Raw genomic sequence first — 16,644 nt, 5'->3', positions numbered from 1 at the left:
ATTAAGTCTTTTTAAAAGATGACAATGTTGCCAAAACAACACAAATTAATGCTTGTCCCAAGTCCCAACAACAAAATTGATATATATATTTTTAAGGATCATGTTAACGGATGCCCTTAAGACAAGCAATCAACAACATTTATTATTTTATCATTCCTCCAATAAAATGTTTCTAAAAATAGCTTTTATTTTTAAAGCTGATTAGTGGCTGATAGCAGATACAATTTCCATGCACCAATACCTTCTTTATTATTTTTCAAGTGGATATATTAATTGCAATTTTCCATCAAATTAGTGTACAATGAGATTAATTAATGGTGAAATTTCTTAAGCAATTTTTTCTTAGAATTTTCCAACCTTGGTCCAATTAAACTTCTAATTATCACATCTCACAATCAATTGTCTATACGCAACCTGTGTTGAAAAGCTACGCTCTCTCTAGTATTTATATACATAAAATTCCAGTACTTACGTTACGTGGTAATCGTAAGGTATATATGTTTTGGTGTTTGGTAAGTAATGTTCGTAGCTTCCAGAGGAACATGAGGGTGCCAGCTAGGTAGTTGCTTCACTTATAATGCGTTTACTTAGTCATGAATGATTCGTGCTTTTTTTGCGTTGCTTCATTTGCACTATAGTAATAATCAATAGCTGGAGGTTTGAACTTTTACACTTCTCTTCCTTCAAATTCAGACTGTTCTTCTGGCATGAATTAAAGAGCAAGTTGTAATGGGGGCCACCAAAATATGAAACTGGTGGCACCCAACTATACAAGTTTAACCCTTTTATTTCTTTTCCTGTGAGTATTAGTTGTTTTATTAGGCCCATGAAAAAATGGTCCACACTCCATGGTACAGCATGGTCCAGCTAGTTCACTTTAAAGTTTAAATTGGTGATCTGATAGAGTCACTTCTTTAAAGGTGCCCTTAAAGTAGTTTTTCTTTCTTACAAATTAGAATGGGAAACTTCTACGAAAACACCAAAAATTTGAATCAACCCCCCTGTCTTCTATCAACATAATATAGACAATAGGCAAACATGTACTACTGACAACCATAAATCAAGCCCAAACAATTCAAATATCATTTTTTATATATAGAAGGAATAATTCATTAAGATAAAGAAACCAATACAGAAGAAACACACAGATTGCATTTCTAAGGGCAGGATGAGAAAAGAACAAAATCTTCAATCTAGCTCTACCCCCATATAAGCCAATAAGATTGTACAAATATTCACTTCTCTAAATATGTAGTTAATCCAATTATCATTCAATTTTAGCTAATAATAAGTTTTTTTTTTTTTTTTATAACTCGATAGTTGAAAGATGAGGGATTTAACCTTAAATACTTTTATTGAAAATATTAGACAATAACAATTGAATTATAAGACTTTTAATAGTTAATAAGTCATTTAAATAGTGAAAGAGCAAGACTTTTTTTGATACAAGATAGAATTTCTACTCTAACCTAATTCAAGTGTATATGTGTGTGAAACTCCCTCTTGGAGACTTGAAACCCGGCCCTTACCCTCCACACCCCACAAGTATTTATACTTATGGGGTGACCACTGTACCAAGGGTGTGCGGTGGTTGAAAGAGCAAGACTTAAGTATAGTATTTAGGTGTTGTTCCTTAAGTTTTATTTTTAAGATTTTTCATATGAATTTTTTCTCATTAAATGAAGGTGTACTTTTTATTTAAGTAGCCACATGGCTGAATCTCAAGATAAGAACCTAAAGAACAGTACTTAACATACTGTACCTCATTTTTGTTCACGGTAAAAGTGCAATACATTCTGAAAATGCTTTGTGGTGAGAGTTAAAACTTAAATCACAATCTAAATTTTATGTGAATTCAAAGCAAGGCAATTGTACTAGCGAATGCCATTTTGTTGGAACCATGAGGCTTAGAGTTAGAACAGGAGTCATAAATCCGAGTGGTAACAGAGTCAGCTCATGCAAACGCATTGGCTCTCTTGAATCTTGATTCCCTTCCATTGACTTAAGCTTGTCAACTTCTTCGTCTAATAATTGCCGATATTGGTATTTGTTTATGAGGGAAATCCGAAATCATGTGGCATTAATTCTCTAATTATTATTATTATTATTATTATTATTATTATTATTATATATGTGTTCACATTATGATTTTTTTTATATTTAAGTTTTAAAAAAATCATATAATTAGTACCTCTCACAGGACACGGTTTAGGTGAGATCCAAGGCACCATACACGAGAAGTCGCTTTCAAAGAACCATTCAACAGCGCCGTGAGCGCTCCCTCTAAAAGCTTAGGATTCCTTTTCTTTACTTTCGGAAATTAAAAAAAGAAATTAGTTGACTTTTACTCGGAGAGAGTCTTTAATCTTTGAGTTCTTCTTCTACTGCAAATAAATTCACAATTTTTATCCCAACTCTAGTAAGTAACAGGCTACTATCACTTTACATGGACTTATTGTTTTTTTTTTTTTCACCACTCACTTTCAGTAACATGGGAGAATTGTAACAAAAGTTATGCATTTATTTTTGGTACTGGGATTTTTTTGTTACCCTTTTGAACAAGCTTGATTATTTCTATGTTATTTTTTTCTCTTTTGTTAGGATTTTTTTTTTAATAAAAGTCACACAAAAATTTATATATATATATATATATATATATTTTTTTTTTTTTTCTCAAAAAAAATATTTTTTGTAACTATTGTTGTAGCATTTTGTAGGTGGCACATAGAACAAATATAAATATTAGAGATAAATAATGTGAAAATGAACGGTTATATTATCTTAATTATAACTTATCACTTTAATAAGTTATTATGAAAAAAGTGATAAAGAGAAAATGTGTCGGATTGCCATATTTTTTTATATAAAAAAAACACTAGGAGGCAAAAGGCATATAAAGTATAATCCAACTAAAACCCAACTAGAAGCGTTGATTTCGTGTAGGTGAGGCGTGAGGGTCCTTTCTCCGAACTTTAACCTCATTTTCAGCATATGACTGGAATGACCTTACCAAACGGCTATCACATAATCTTTTAAATGTCATCATTCAATAAAAATAAAAATAAGAACTATAGAAATAGAATACAACTGTTCAAATCATATTTCCTAGGTATAATAAAAACAAATAGCATACTGTTGTGTTGGTTAGGTTTACCAAATCCCTTCTGGCTAGGACAAAGCAAGAACCATTAATATTCAAAGTTATGTACCACATTCAGGAACAGGAAAAAAAAAAAGGGGTTGTTGGTAGCTGTTCAATTATTAGATTCATCAGAACAGACCAACAGTATAGAAAAAGAAAACTAATTAATCTGAAAGTTCCAATCAACATTAGACAAGTTAGAGTTTGTTTCAAAGCAATAATAATATAAGTATGTCCATTTCTTGCAAGCTAAATAAAAGGTAAACATAGGGTTAATCGTTGCTTTTTCTTAGAACTTTAATTTACTTCATCAATTTAAGGCTTTGAAAGTAAGCATCAAATGCGAAGCCAGAATTAGCCCTTAACTTAGAGAACTCAATATCATAATTAAAAATTACTATGACCCTCTTACTCTTAATTCATTTTATTATTCTTTTCATCTTTCATCAATTTCGTTTTCAACATGTTTAGCATTTAGCATCTCCTAAAAAAATTTCTTCTCCAAGCTAGTGGCAAGTTAATTAATTTGTTGATATACTCAACTTAAGATCGAATTTTTTCACAACTGTTAAAATGATCTATTATGAGTAAAATAACATCATTTTTTCTAGGTTTACAATTGATATCACTTTTATTATACACCAATCATTAATCATATAAGCTCTTATAAAAAAAATAATAAATAAAAAGATATTGTCCCCAAACTTAATTGAGTTAGTTTGAAATAATAACTTTTTGCACTATCATATTATTATTTGGCTTTTTGTATATATAATATTTGGTTGAATTCCAAGTAAGAAGCAAAAACAATTAATGTTGCTCCAATGAGTAAGAACTTTCAACAATCTTAGGGGGGCACATTTGGAAACAAAAATACATCTCTAGATTGATAATGAGTCACCGCGTTTAGCCGTTTCCACGGTGTCCTCCACGATGTTTCCACCCACAGTTCACGCTCCCACACCAAACAAACAACTTTTTTTTTCTCTCACTCAAACACCGCGTACAAATATTTGCTACAATATAAATACCACTGCTTCTCCTTTTCCATCATCAGTACCTCAAACTTCCAAGAAAAAACAACCTTTTCTTCCACCCAAATCTTTCAATACACCCAAAAGCACTCTCTCAAAAACTCATACTACTTCTCATTTCTATTCCAAAAGTTTGAGAATCTTAGCCTAAAGTCTAAACATCTTTGCTTTCAAATCCTACAATATTATATATCCCAAAACTCAATTTTCTATATACCTGTGCTTGAAAGTTGAAAATGCCAATGAAGAACGGTGGTGTAGCTCGTAGAGCATGGAACATCTTGCGTTTAGCATTGCTATGGGCACGTAAAGGTGGTGTCTTTAAACGCCGTATCATGATGGAACTACGTCAGTACATTCACAGACTTGGCAACAATGCTAGGCAGGATCAACTTCACTATGGGGAGCGCGAGCTTTCCTTCGATAAGACCCCCATTTTCCATGTCAAGATGAACCGTCGTTCAGCCTCTACGCGCTTCCGCTTGCCTAACATTCCATGCATAACCAACCCACAAGTGGATTTTGACTATGATGATGATTTCACTGAAGAACAAGCTTATGGCTATGATGATGGGAGGAAGAGTTTTCTAAAGAGTCAAGATGAAGATGAAGATGAAGATGATGAAATTGTTCCCAGCTGTGAGCAGGAAGATGGGATTGATTCGAGAGCAGAAGAGTTTATTGCTAAATTCTATGCTCAAATGAAGCTGCAGAGACAGATTTCATATTTACAGTACAAATGAGATGGTAAATAGAGGCACAATCTTAATCATGGTGCGTGGATCGTGAAGAAGTGTACCTGGAGTTTTTGCAGATTTATATATGATATCATTGCGGCATTTTGTAGATAGCAGAAAAGCTTCGATCAGAGTTTGAGTGTCTACAGATTTATAAATAAGCAGTAGAGTTTGATTACAGAGGTTTTCTTCACTTTGGTTTTTTTTTTTTTAAATAATAATAATAAGTCTAAAGGACAACACATTTTTTACAATTTTTTTCAATAGTATTTAGTTCTCATTCTTTTTTTGTAGCTCACAATGCGGGATCAATTGTAGCTCACAATGCTTCAAGTTATACATTCTTTTTTTCGTTTTTTATAATCCCCAAGTACCACAAGTTATACTTATACATTCAAATTCTTTGACATCAAAAGCTATAAAAAAATATTTTTAAAAAAATTTCTTTGACATCAATCTACAAAATAGCTCAAAATTTCTCCACTGTTTCATTAGCGTACATAGTTGAAGAATCTGTTTTAACTTTTCTTTTCTTTTTTATTTTTAATTCAGAATGATAATTGGAGTGATAAAACTTTGTGAAGCAAATATATATTTAGAAAAGACAAAATATAGGATCTATACCTTTGATTTTCAATTAATTATAAGGCATTGCTAACCAGTACAACACAAGCAATATCATTGTTTCAATAACAATTATATTCAACAATGTAGTTTGTTGGCCAATTAATACAAATATGTGGTTGAATTTAATTATAAAAAAAACTTAAGGTATAATATAACGCCTAAATAATTTAACTTAAGTTTAGCCCATGTAAATATTCCAAAAATAAATTAAATTACTAGATGAAAGTTACAAAATAGTTCAAATAAATTCATCTAGCATTTCATGAAAAACTCAGACAGAGAGAAACTCTAACCAAATGTGAGAAGAAAAAAAAAATGCAAGAGGTCGATTCAAAAAAGAATGAAGCATTTCATAATCATTTGGTACGATGGGAGAACTTTAAATAAAAAGTCACTATGCTCTCACTGTTGTAGATACGATAGATTTTCAGTAAGCACCTCAATTCCCAAAAATATTCGAAAATTGTTTTAGGAAAGACTCAAATATAGAGGTATGTTTATATATAAAAATCTAATAAATTGGAAAATTCAATATGCTCATACTTTGCCGAGTCGCATGATTGAAATTATTTCACATCTTCAGATATCCCTATTTGCAATATCTTCTAAACCAAGATCATTATATCTAAATTAAGATAAAAGAGCCACTCCAAGCACAAGATGGATCTCTAAAAAGTATATAATGTTTTGATATAAACATCAAAGTGCTTTTAGAAAAAAAAAACCCCGAGTCCTATTTTCTATCCAAAAACCTGTCTTGTCGGCTAATAAACAGTAAGAGAAGTCTAAAACCTTAAGTTACAATGTTTAGCATTGGCAAAAATCAAGAATGTCATTCATAGAGGGTGAGTGAACCGATAACAAATGCTTACGCTCATTTGGTTTTGTTGGGGTGAACATTCTGAGTTAGAACGCTAGGGAGAGCCTAAAGTGGGTCTCCAAGACTGGCCACCCCCTACCCTTTTTGTTTAACCAAAAAAAAAAAAAAACACACACACACACACACACACACACAAGAGTCAACAAGTAACTATCATTGCCACGGTGCATCCAAAATTTGTGAATATCTGTTCTTACATGTAAATTTTATGTCCAAAAGATTGGACCAAAATTTTTAAATTCAATCATCTGACCAAGAAGAGAGCTTTCTCAATCAAACCTCAGCATTTAGATGAAACTGAAATAACAGTGACAACTGGACTCAAGGGAACGCTATAACTTCAAAATTTTGTGGACATCTGTTCTTATGTAAATTTCATGTCCAAAAGATTGGACCAACATTTATAAATCCAAACATCTGACCAAGAACATAACTTTCTCAATCAAAACCTCAGCCTTTAGATGAAACTGAAATCACAGTGACAACTTGACTCAAGGGAACACCATAACTTCAAAATGCAGCAGGAAATCATCTCACTAGGGATCCACTTTGGAAACAGCTATGCACATTGCTCAGCTAGACAGCATCAATAATTTTCCTACATTACATGTTAAAACATATTTTGTAAGTACAGAGAAAAAATGTCGTAAATGAACTATGTTATAATTCAGGTGGCATTACCACACTAATTACAACCTTGGGCAAGACACTGTGCATACCCATACATCACAGCTGCTGAAAGTGTGTTATGGGACCATAGCAAGAATATCATCCCATGACAAGGCACAGCATAAAATGCAATCGGCCCAAGTTTGGGAGGGCAAGGTCCCACTACAAGCACAACGTTGGTGCCATGTAGACACAGTCAAGGCATGTTTAAGAGTAGCATATCTATAATAAATAAATAAATAAGGAGCATGTGAAATCCACCCTAACCCTATTCTAAATTTCTATTAAGGACACAGACCAGTCAGACAGATTACCCAACTGACCCCATCTGCAGACTGCTACATCTTTTTATTTCATACACAATATCATAAGTGCACGTGAAACTATTCTTGTGCATTTAGAACCAGAGAAAAAGGTCCTAATCTTACCTGCTCCTTCTAAAACATGGATTTGGCCCACCATTTGCAATCTACTACAGAATTTAACAAACCCATCCCAAATTATATAAAGTGCACAACGCAGTGAAACCACAGGGCAAGTTGCAAATTCTTCTGAGGTATATTTCTCAAAAATTCCTTATCTTGAAAAATGCTTTTTTTTTTATAGAAGAAATCCTGAAAAAATACCTTAAAAGAAAAGATTTAAGAGGTACTAAGATGGGGAAAACTAGCATATCAACTTCCATTCTGATGCCTGCCAAGATATGCTTCCAACTGTCCTGTTGCTGCTAATATAAGACCTACATTGAAAAGGAATAAATGTTAAATTGAAGTGCAGATATCAGAAAAGTCCACAGGCATTTGCAGATGAGAAATTTGGATGCTAGATGGAATTAAAAAGGTATATTCATATTTACAAGGAAACTGCAAGGAGCACATTGCAGGGCAGCATCTTTATGATTCCACCCGTTTTCTTATAAAGAATAACCTCTCCTAGGATTTCTAGAAATGACTTCATTTTCAAACTGTTTTGTTGAAAATGAACATGATATTACACCACTGTGAGCTCAATTACAATGATAAATGTGACTTATAATATATTGAGAAAACAAAAGAATAGATCAAAAGTACAGTACGTGAAAAACCAGAAAAGTATTACAAAAATAAATGCTGAACACATTATCCCAGAATAAATTTTTGCAAAAAAATAAATATATAAAATAAAAAACTATTGGCAATACTAATCTACAAGCCAAGCCTTATCCAAATAATTATTGGAGGTCAGTTATACAAATCCTTCTAGCTGTTCTGCTCTATATAGAACCTTGTCTTTCCTTAAATCATTGGTCATCATATTGTTTTGTTAAGGACTTGATTGGATATTGGTAACAATATAAAACTTGAGAAATAGCTCAATTAGAATGTAATTCCAACCAGCATATGCATGGCTCTCAGTAAGTACCTAAAAATAGAGCTGAGGGCCTTGCAGGCCGTGATTTGAATTCTGGATGAAATTGCACTCCTACATAGAACGGATGAGTTGGAAGCTCTAGAATCTGCAAAACACAAGAAAAATTTTGGAAGTATAAAATTTAAGTCTAACTTGTAATTATAATATAAGCAATACTGAAATTCTCAAGTTCATGTGAGCTTAAGCTCTTCTAATTATTACTCATCAGCAGAAAACCCACCTCCATTCTGTTTCCACTTTCATCTCTCCCAAAAAATTTGAGGCCAGATTCTTCTAGAATTCCAATAAACTCTGGGTTTACCTGCACCAGGCAATGGACACTATATCATACCATGTCAAATATATATTTAGAAGAGAAACAATGCCTGATAAGATCATTTTTTACCACTGAAATTAGATTGCAAAACTAACCTCATATCTGTGCCGATGCCGTTCCTCCACATACTCTGAATTTTGGTACCTAGGCAATCAGGAAGAACTATAAATGTAGGCACGGACAATGGTGGATGCTAACAACAAAGTAGACTCAATTACACAGTACATGAGTCTCAACCATTTTAATCAGTCTCATTGTAATCAGTCTAGGTACAAGAGCTAGTTGATTTTTTTTTTTTTTTGATAGGTACAAGAGATGGCTGACTTATTGGTTGCAAAAGTAGCACCAAATGGATCCCAAAAGGCAAAGAGAATAGAGAGAGAGATGAGAACAGACTTATCAACAACAACACAAAAAAAAAAAAAACAAACAAACAAACAAAAAAAACAAAAAAGAACAGATAAAACTGGTCCTCATGTAAGAGACAAATAAATGCAGTAGCAGTAGTTCACCAGGATAATATCAAGCAGAAGCAACAGACTAACCCAGCTAGATGTTCAAAAGGAAATGATCCTTCATCGTTTTTATAAAACAATACCATACATTCCATCACTAGCACTGACATGACTACTGGACACTGGAACAGGCCAGCCTTATAGTTATGGCTGTCTGTCCTTGCAAATAACCAGATGGGTACATAAATTAGTCATCCAAGGGCTGATATCTACGAATAAAGGTGTTCTTTGTACAGAAACAAGGTATTTTCATAAAGGTAATCGAGTCACCAATTTCAATTTGCAGTAACAGACTAACAGGATGTTATTTTTTAGTATTTTAGAAAGTGATCAGATTTAGAGATAAATCACATACAATTTTGAAGTAATACAATCAGGTGTCTGGAATAGCGTTTTTCGGGATCCTAGTCTCATTGTGTTTCCCATATGAGTTCTTGAACCCTATAAAAAATAGAAATGATAATAATTGCATACTTGATACAAGGGTAACTATCACAAGGTAAAAATGTCATGATAGATATATACCTCAGGCATGAAAATTACAACTGGATTTGGTGTCTCATTATCAAACTCGTTGCTATTTGCCCTTTCCAAACCCAAAACCTAGAACAAGTAATTATTGTAAGGTTCATATAACCTGTTAAATGAAAGAAAACAAGATAACAAAAGACATGTCACTTACAGATCTAGCAAACTCAATCACAGAAATCTGCATGCCCAAGCAAATCCCAAGATAAGGAACCTTGTTCTCTCTGGCATACTTTGCAGCCAATATCATACCTGTGACACCACGATCTCCAAATCCACCAGGAACCAAGACGCATGCAGCATTCTGAAAATGGAGTTCTGTCAGAACCAGTTCTAATTATACATTTAAATATCAAACACCCCCTCCTTGCCAAAATCTACATTAAGCAAGCACCTAAGAATTAATAAGCTCACTATCAAATCAGCCTAGATCAAACATGGGACCTACTTGCCCATACGAACTTTTGACTTTTGACTTTTGACTAGGCCTTATAAATGAACTTAAGCCAGGGAAAGCTGTTCCACAATGTGATATTAGATATACTAGAAATCCCCATCAGTGGTCTAACATATATTTCCAGTTATTGTATCATAATATATCTTCCAAAACTGCCCATCAACAGAACAGGCTAATTAATGACAACCAAAACTACTGAACAAGGAGTTCAAACATCAAACCCAATCATAGGGACAGGCCCTGACCCACCCTGCCCCTAATTTGGCCAGTTTTGGACATATCTGAATGGGGACAGGGCAATCCAAAGATGGATTTGCACATGTCAATCTTCATGTTTCAAGAGTGATGGACAAAACCAGAGTCTTGAATCAAGGGAAATAGCACTTGAATGCTAGAAGAAAGAAGCGGGGGCGGGGAGGATAATATCAATTCAATGCAGACTGTACCCTCAGAGTCTCCCATGCAGTAGCGTGTGCTTCTGGCGTCTGTATTAGGAACACAGAATTTTAAATGAGACAAATTCCACCAGACATAAAACAAAATCCTCTACAAATGCAGCTTAAGGGAACAGTACCAATCTAGCACTATCATCTTCAAGGTCAGAAGCTGCAATCCAGTCAATTGATGGCTTCAAAGAACATGCAATGCAGGCATGCAGAAGGGCCTGCAAGCCAAATTAGACACAGTTAATCCAGGAAGTCATAATGAAAAAAGTTACTAGGAAATTGGACGGGCAAATAGTTTCCTTAAGAAAAAAATAAATCTCATTTATTAAATCAGATTGACCATCATGATGAAATTACAATTGAATGGTATGTCATCCATGACCTAGAATATCATCAAGAATGGCTGATGATAAACCATGTATAAACCCCTATAGAGATGTAACTAGATTAATCCTAACAAAGTATGAAAAGACAGGAAGCCATAATATGAAATAAACTACATAATTTGAGCAGTTCAGTAGTGTATCAATCAGGTTAACCCTCATAATGCTATGTGAATGATGTACCATTACCTTCTTATGATATTATGATATAATTTAAACTAAAGACAAGACACCATTTAAAGACCAATATATATGTGTATATGTATATGCATATAAGTTTTGGCCTCAAGGGAGGGGGAATGGGAAATTTGAACTACTGACCTTCACTCAATGTTGGTAAAAGCGTCAAAACATATTTAGGCGCATAGGCCTCTTTGAGCCTAGGTGCAAAGCACAAAACACAAGTCCACATCCAACTAAAGTAAAGCACGCATTTTTAAAATACAATATGAAATAACCTCTAATAAAAAATTGATAACATATATATAGCCCAAAATAATAATATGTTTTGCCTATTAGCTAAAATAGATAGTGCAATTGCACAAAGTTTATAAGTTTAAATTATACTAAAATTCTTTCAATTTCTTAAAAAATTTATATAACATGTGAAAACAAGTATCAATGGACAATATGATAATAGTCTAGTCATAGAAAGTTTAAACATTTTATATAATCCTCTTGTGCTTTAAAAATCATAGATTCAAGATGGAAAGACATTTTATTGCTTGTGAACTTCATCATGTCTGCTATATTCCAAGATTGGAAAACAATAAAAGACAAAAGAGGACTTTTTCCATATCAGCATCTAGTATTCTTTGGAATATTAATTTTCAGAAACATATCTAATTGCTGAAATAATTGATGATAAGTTATTGACATTGCAGGCTTTACAGATTAAGCACAGGAGAAAAGCTATATTATCGCACCTTCACAACAGACAAATATGAATCTGATAGGCCAACATACTTCCCAACCAATGCAATCCTCACCTTCAAGTAGCAGCAGGTGATTATTTTCCATGAAAAAGTGGGAAATATTCAAAGAAAACCATTACATTTTATCAATGATAATACTAACAGATTCAGTGAGATTATCAAAAGTCTCAGCCATCCTGGTCCAATCTTGTAAAGCAGGAGTTGCGGCATCACTGAAAAAGAAATTTATTAAAAGTTAATGTAATCATCACACATTCAGTATATTATTTCCAAATTGATGGCACATTCAGTTTTATAGTGTCCAAAAGTTCTACAGTTAGCAGTCCATAGATCCAATCTATGCCTCAGCTCCAATAAAAATAAATAAATATAAAATATAAAATAAAATAACTAATTGACTAAAATAGTCGGAGTTTATAAGGATCACACATATGATTTGCCAAGGTGACAGGGTCTCATCACATACTAGAAAACTTTTGAAAGGCCGAGGCCGATTAGCACTCTGATGCCAAGATCTAAGCCTTAAGATGAACAAAGACTTACTCAAGTAAGTTTAGCTGCTTTAGAATTGAGAGATGAGCATTTTGGTTCTGAAACAGCAGTAAATGTCAAACATCCAAAAATGAAAATGTTAGATGGAATATACTAGAAGCAGCAAAGCCTCAGAAGAATCAAAGAACCGTATTTAACCCACCCTAAGTAAGAGAGGAACGTGCCAAATATTTGGAACATCATGGATATTGAGAATATTACCAGCCTGTGAAAGACCATACAGACAATGAAAAATCCTCAACGAAAATACAGTTCATTTGAAAGATCACCAAGCAAATGTCAACAACTTACTGGAACATGGCAAAACTGTGAAAGTTTCTCCTTGGTATTTTCCAATAAAGGCTGCAATGAACTCAATGAGAATTTATTTCAATATTGTCAAAATTACATTTTCAAAAAATGATGAATACCAAGCAGCTAAATCTCAAACCATAGATAAGATTGATGCCTCTTCAAGTATGACACAAGAAATAAAAACCTACATATAAGATACCCACTGCAGGGACTATTTCAATGTTTTAAGAACAACTTATGACCCCATGCAGGCAAGGTGCAAAAGCAGGGTAAAAAGAGACAATCCAATATACAACTTTTGGTTCCAAACTGATACAGCAAAATATACTTAAAAGAAAAGTATAGCCACAAATAAATTGATAATTTAGGCTCACAGTAAGCTTTCCCCAAACTGTAATGGTATATGACTCAGCCACACCCCCTTAAGACGAGGATCAAGGAATACAAGAAAGCTCACATGGATCCACAGAAAAGTTTTGCATGCAAAGGTATCTTTTTCCCTCTATTTTGCTAGATGATTCTAGGCTGGATCTGTTACAATCATTAACTCCATTATGCACATGTAGTAACCAGAAATTGAAAAGGTGTACCTGAGCAGAGCGACATGCTAACAGATGAGGCGTCAAGCCTAATGCTCTCAGCTCCCGGACGCTATGTTGGGTAGGTTTCGTTTTCTGCACCATGAGAGAGAGAGAGAGAGAGGAAGTTATATTTACCCAGAGAAAAAAAGGGGAGAGGCAGGGAAAAAGAATTCCAAAACAAGAGAACACAAAAGTGGACAACTAATACTTTATCTCTACATTTACAATCCAATAAGTGGACAACTAATACTTTGCAAATCTCATATACAAGTTATGGAGTATTACTTGCTCTCCAACAACACCCAGTACTGGTATCAGGCTCACATGAACGAGGCAGAAGTTATCTTGCCCTGAGATAGAAATTAAAAATAAATAAATAAACATGAATAATTATTTCTGAACATGATGAAAACTCAGAACCAAAGAACATGTAAGCTGAATGCTCAGAACAAGTTATTATACTCAATTTTGAGCATCAATTGAACGTATATATTGCAACAGCATTGCACATTAAGTCCAAATTAACCATAATTGTTTATACTGTAAAACTCATAACATATCTGGCCATACTTTTTAATTGAGCCCATAAACAAAGTCAAACTTACCAACTGAGAAGGACAATTGTCGCAAAGCCTCAATGAATGGCATTGATTCAATATCACCTAACAAAATGATATAATAAAATTATCTCTTGCAGGTAAAATTAAGCAACAGAGATAATTTGGCACATAATATGCCTCTTTGTTTTGAATAGCTCATACCTACAGTCCCTCCCAACTCTATCACACAAACTTCTGCTGGACCTTCTTTTCCATCGACAGGAATGACAGCAACTGATTCAATCCAATTCTTAATGGCATCTGTTATGTGTGGCACTACCTGGAATCCACTCAAACATGGCTAAGCTCAGTCACTAGTAATCTATTACTGCAAGTTAAATAAGAAGCCTAATTAAGTTACCAAATGTAGAATCACCTGGACAGTCTTTCCAAGATAATCACCTCTTCGTTCCTTCTCAAGGACAGACTGATTAAAACAGAGCAACATAGTCAAATTAAGAAGCTTATTGATCTTATAAAGTTAATAAATCTAGTACCGAATTGAAGAAATTAGCACCTGATATATCTTTCCCGTGGTAATATTATTGTTTCTTGTAAGGGTCACATCTAGGAACCGCTCATAGTTACCCAGGTCCAAATCAACCTTTCAGAAGAAAAGCAAAAAAATGAAGTAATTATCATATCATTACTTTAAGTTTCCACCATCGACATCAATAAAATTCAATTTCTTACTTTATGAACTAATATGCCAATAGCATGAACACCTATGACACACACTAGCCTCCACCCCCTCCCCCACCACCGCCCCCCCCCCCCCCCTTGTGTACATAAGGATAAAATTAAATCTTATAAACAAGGGAAATATATATATATATATATATATATATATATATATATATATATATAAAATATAATATAATAAAGTAAAATAAAAGGCAAACCTCTCCACCATCGTCAAGAACAAAAACTTCCCCATGTTCAAAGGGAGACATGGTACCAGCATCGGTGTTCAAGTATGGATCTGTAACATAAAATTCAGCAATTAAGATGCAAAAGAAAACATAAAATTCTTCCTAACATTTTCTTCTTCTTTTTTCCTTTTTCAAACATACTCCATCAAACCTTTTTTTTTTTTTTAATTTATTTACCAGTTGAGCTATTAGCCACATGCTCCATCAAACCTTGAAACAACCAGCATAAGACTCAACTCAACTACGACTTATTCCTAATTAAAGTTATAAACTACTATGTTGAAATGAATAAATAAATGAAACCAATACTTTTTTCTTTTTCTTTTTTATGGGTAAGTGAATGAGACAAACACACAAAAATATTTATTTGAATACTTTCATAGATAGAAAATGATATCTACTTGCAGACCCATATGGACAAACTAACAAATAACAATCACAGCACAAAAAGGTGCTCATTTTAAACCAATTAAGCACTGAACCAATGTAAAATATTAAGTTTCCAATAGAGACACCAAAAACAAAATCAGCATAAGTAACAAAACCAAAGAAATTCAAACAAAGCAGCGACATTTCCAAACATGAATTAGACAATAATAAACTCAAAAACCCGATAAAAGCAATAGCAACATAGATAGAAGTGATGGGTGAAAGCAAAGAACCAATTTTGATGGAAGTGATGCGAAGGCCACAGGCTTTGAGGACGACGCCTATGCTGCTGGCTGTGACGCCTTTGCCCAACCCACTCACCACTCCCCCTGTCACCAATACATACTTCATCCTCTCTCTCTCTCCGGGGCTTTTGTGTTTGTGTTGCGTATGAGTTTTCACAATTGCAGTCAAACTGTTTGTGTTAATGACCGAGCGGGAAACGTTCTCGGAACAAGGAAAGGAAAGAAAGATCCACTCTATGAAGCTTCGTTTGAGAGTTTTTTATAAAGGAAAAAGGTTACGACTTGTCTTCTTTCTCGTGCTGGTCAGCTGGTAGTAAATGGTATTATGGTAATGTCGCTTTCAAATCTTAATGAGGGACTTTTTTTTTTTTTTTTGGGTGTGTGGGAAGGACTTTGAGTATTTTAATTTCTAAACGTGGGCTTCCATGACATTATCAAATGTGGTAATGCTCATTTGGGAAAAAAAATTGTGTGTAACTTGTTTTTGTCTCTTATATTGTTTATAAAAAGTTATAAAAAAAAAGTAAAATCTCTCGTATTAGTATGAAATCTGATATGTGTGTAAGATCCATCTAGACAATGAGAGTCGTTAAAAAAAAAGATTTGTCGTTAAGAAGAAAGATTTTATATCACCGTTATACATGTATTGATAATATCAAATACCAACTCAATAGTTAAACCTATTCTCGTTGTACCTTATATAATCTCTTCAATTAGCTAATGTTATGTTGGCATCTCAAAGCTCAATAGTGTGTTTTAGTCAGAGACAAAAGCTTTATTTTGCTCCCTCATTTTTTACCCCATAAGCCAAGTTTACCACATAAGGCGTGAAGGTATTTCAACTCTAATGCATCAACTTCTTTGGAAGGAATTGAAGGCACGGGCACCACTAAAAGTCACAACACCTTTGGCTTTAGCTTTGTTTGATATTTT

General features: G+C 33.7%; 2 protein-coding genes across 3 annotated transcripts; one reads left to right on the top strand and one right to left on the bottom strand.

Annotated features, from left to right (window-relative positions):
* The first annotated feature begins 4,203 nt into the window (after positions 1-4,203).
* LOC142613848 (uncharacterized) lies at positions 4,204-5,260 on the top strand. Its single transcript, XM_075786360.1, has one exon. It carries the CDS (start codon positions 4,413-4,415, stop codon positions 4,917-4,919), a length of 507 nt encoding a protein of 168 aa, XP_075642475.1. The 5' UTR covers positions 4,204-4,412; the 3' UTR covers positions 4,920-5,260.
* A 1,301-nt stretch (positions 5,261-6,561) lies between these two features.
* On the bottom strand, positions 6,562-15,869 carry LOC142613796 (uncharacterized). 2 transcript variants are annotated; one of them, XM_075786300.1, is made up of 23 exons: positions 15,700-15,869; positions 15,008-15,087; positions 14,623-14,709; positions 14,482-14,532; positions 14,268-14,385; positions 14,112-14,168; positions 13,792-13,856; positions 13,516-13,599; positions 12,923-12,973; positions 12,774-12,836; positions 12,623-12,669; positions 12,222-12,291; positions 12,071-12,133; positions 10,890-10,979; positions 10,762-10,800; positions 10,013-10,162; positions 9,856-9,933; positions 9,686-9,771; positions 8,911-8,959; positions 8,720-8,800; positions 8,491-8,584; positions 7,716-7,828; positions 6,562-7,018 (listed from the first exon to the last, which is right to left on the bottom strand). In XM_075786300.1, exons 1-22 carry the CDS (start codon positions 15,815-15,817, stop codon positions 7,764-7,766), a joined length of 1,686 nt encoding a protein of 561 aa, XP_075642415.1. In that variant the 5' UTR covers positions 15,818-15,869; the 3' UTR covers positions 6,562-7,018; positions 7,716-7,763. The 2 variants fall into 2 exon arrangements, with proteins under 2 accessions (XP_075642415.1, XP_075642414.1); XM_075786299.1 differs by lacking the exon at positions 15,700-15,869 and adding an exon at positions 15,215-15,387.
* Positions 15,870-16,644: the final 775 nt, after the last annotated feature.

This window comes from Castanea sativa, chromosome 10, assembly GCF_040712315.1.
Source record: "Castanea sativa cultivar Marrone di Chiusa Pesio chromosome 10, ASM4071231v1".
NCBI classification, from domain to species: Eukaryota; Viridiplantae; Streptophyta; class Magnoliopsida; order Fagales; family Fagaceae; genus Castanea; species Castanea sativa.
This window is presented reverse-complemented; position numbering and strand designations above follow the sequence as displayed.

Coding starts and splice junctions, on each gene's coding strand:
- LOC142613796 (XM_075786300.1), bottom strand. CDS start 15,817: ATGAAGTATGTATTGGTGACAGGGGGAGTGGTGAGTGGGTTGGGCAAA. Junction 14,533..14,622: donor CCACGGGAAAGATATATCAG/GTGCTAATTTCT, acceptor TGTTTTAATCAG/TCTGTCCTTGAGAAGGAACG. Junction 9,772..9,855: donor TTGTAATTTTCATGCCTGAG/GTATATATCTAT, acceptor TATTTTTTATAG/GGTTCAAGAACTCATATGGG.
- LOC142613848 (XM_075786360.1), top strand. CDS start 4,413: ATGCCAATGAAGAACGGTGGTGTAGCTCGTAGAGCATGGAACATCTTG.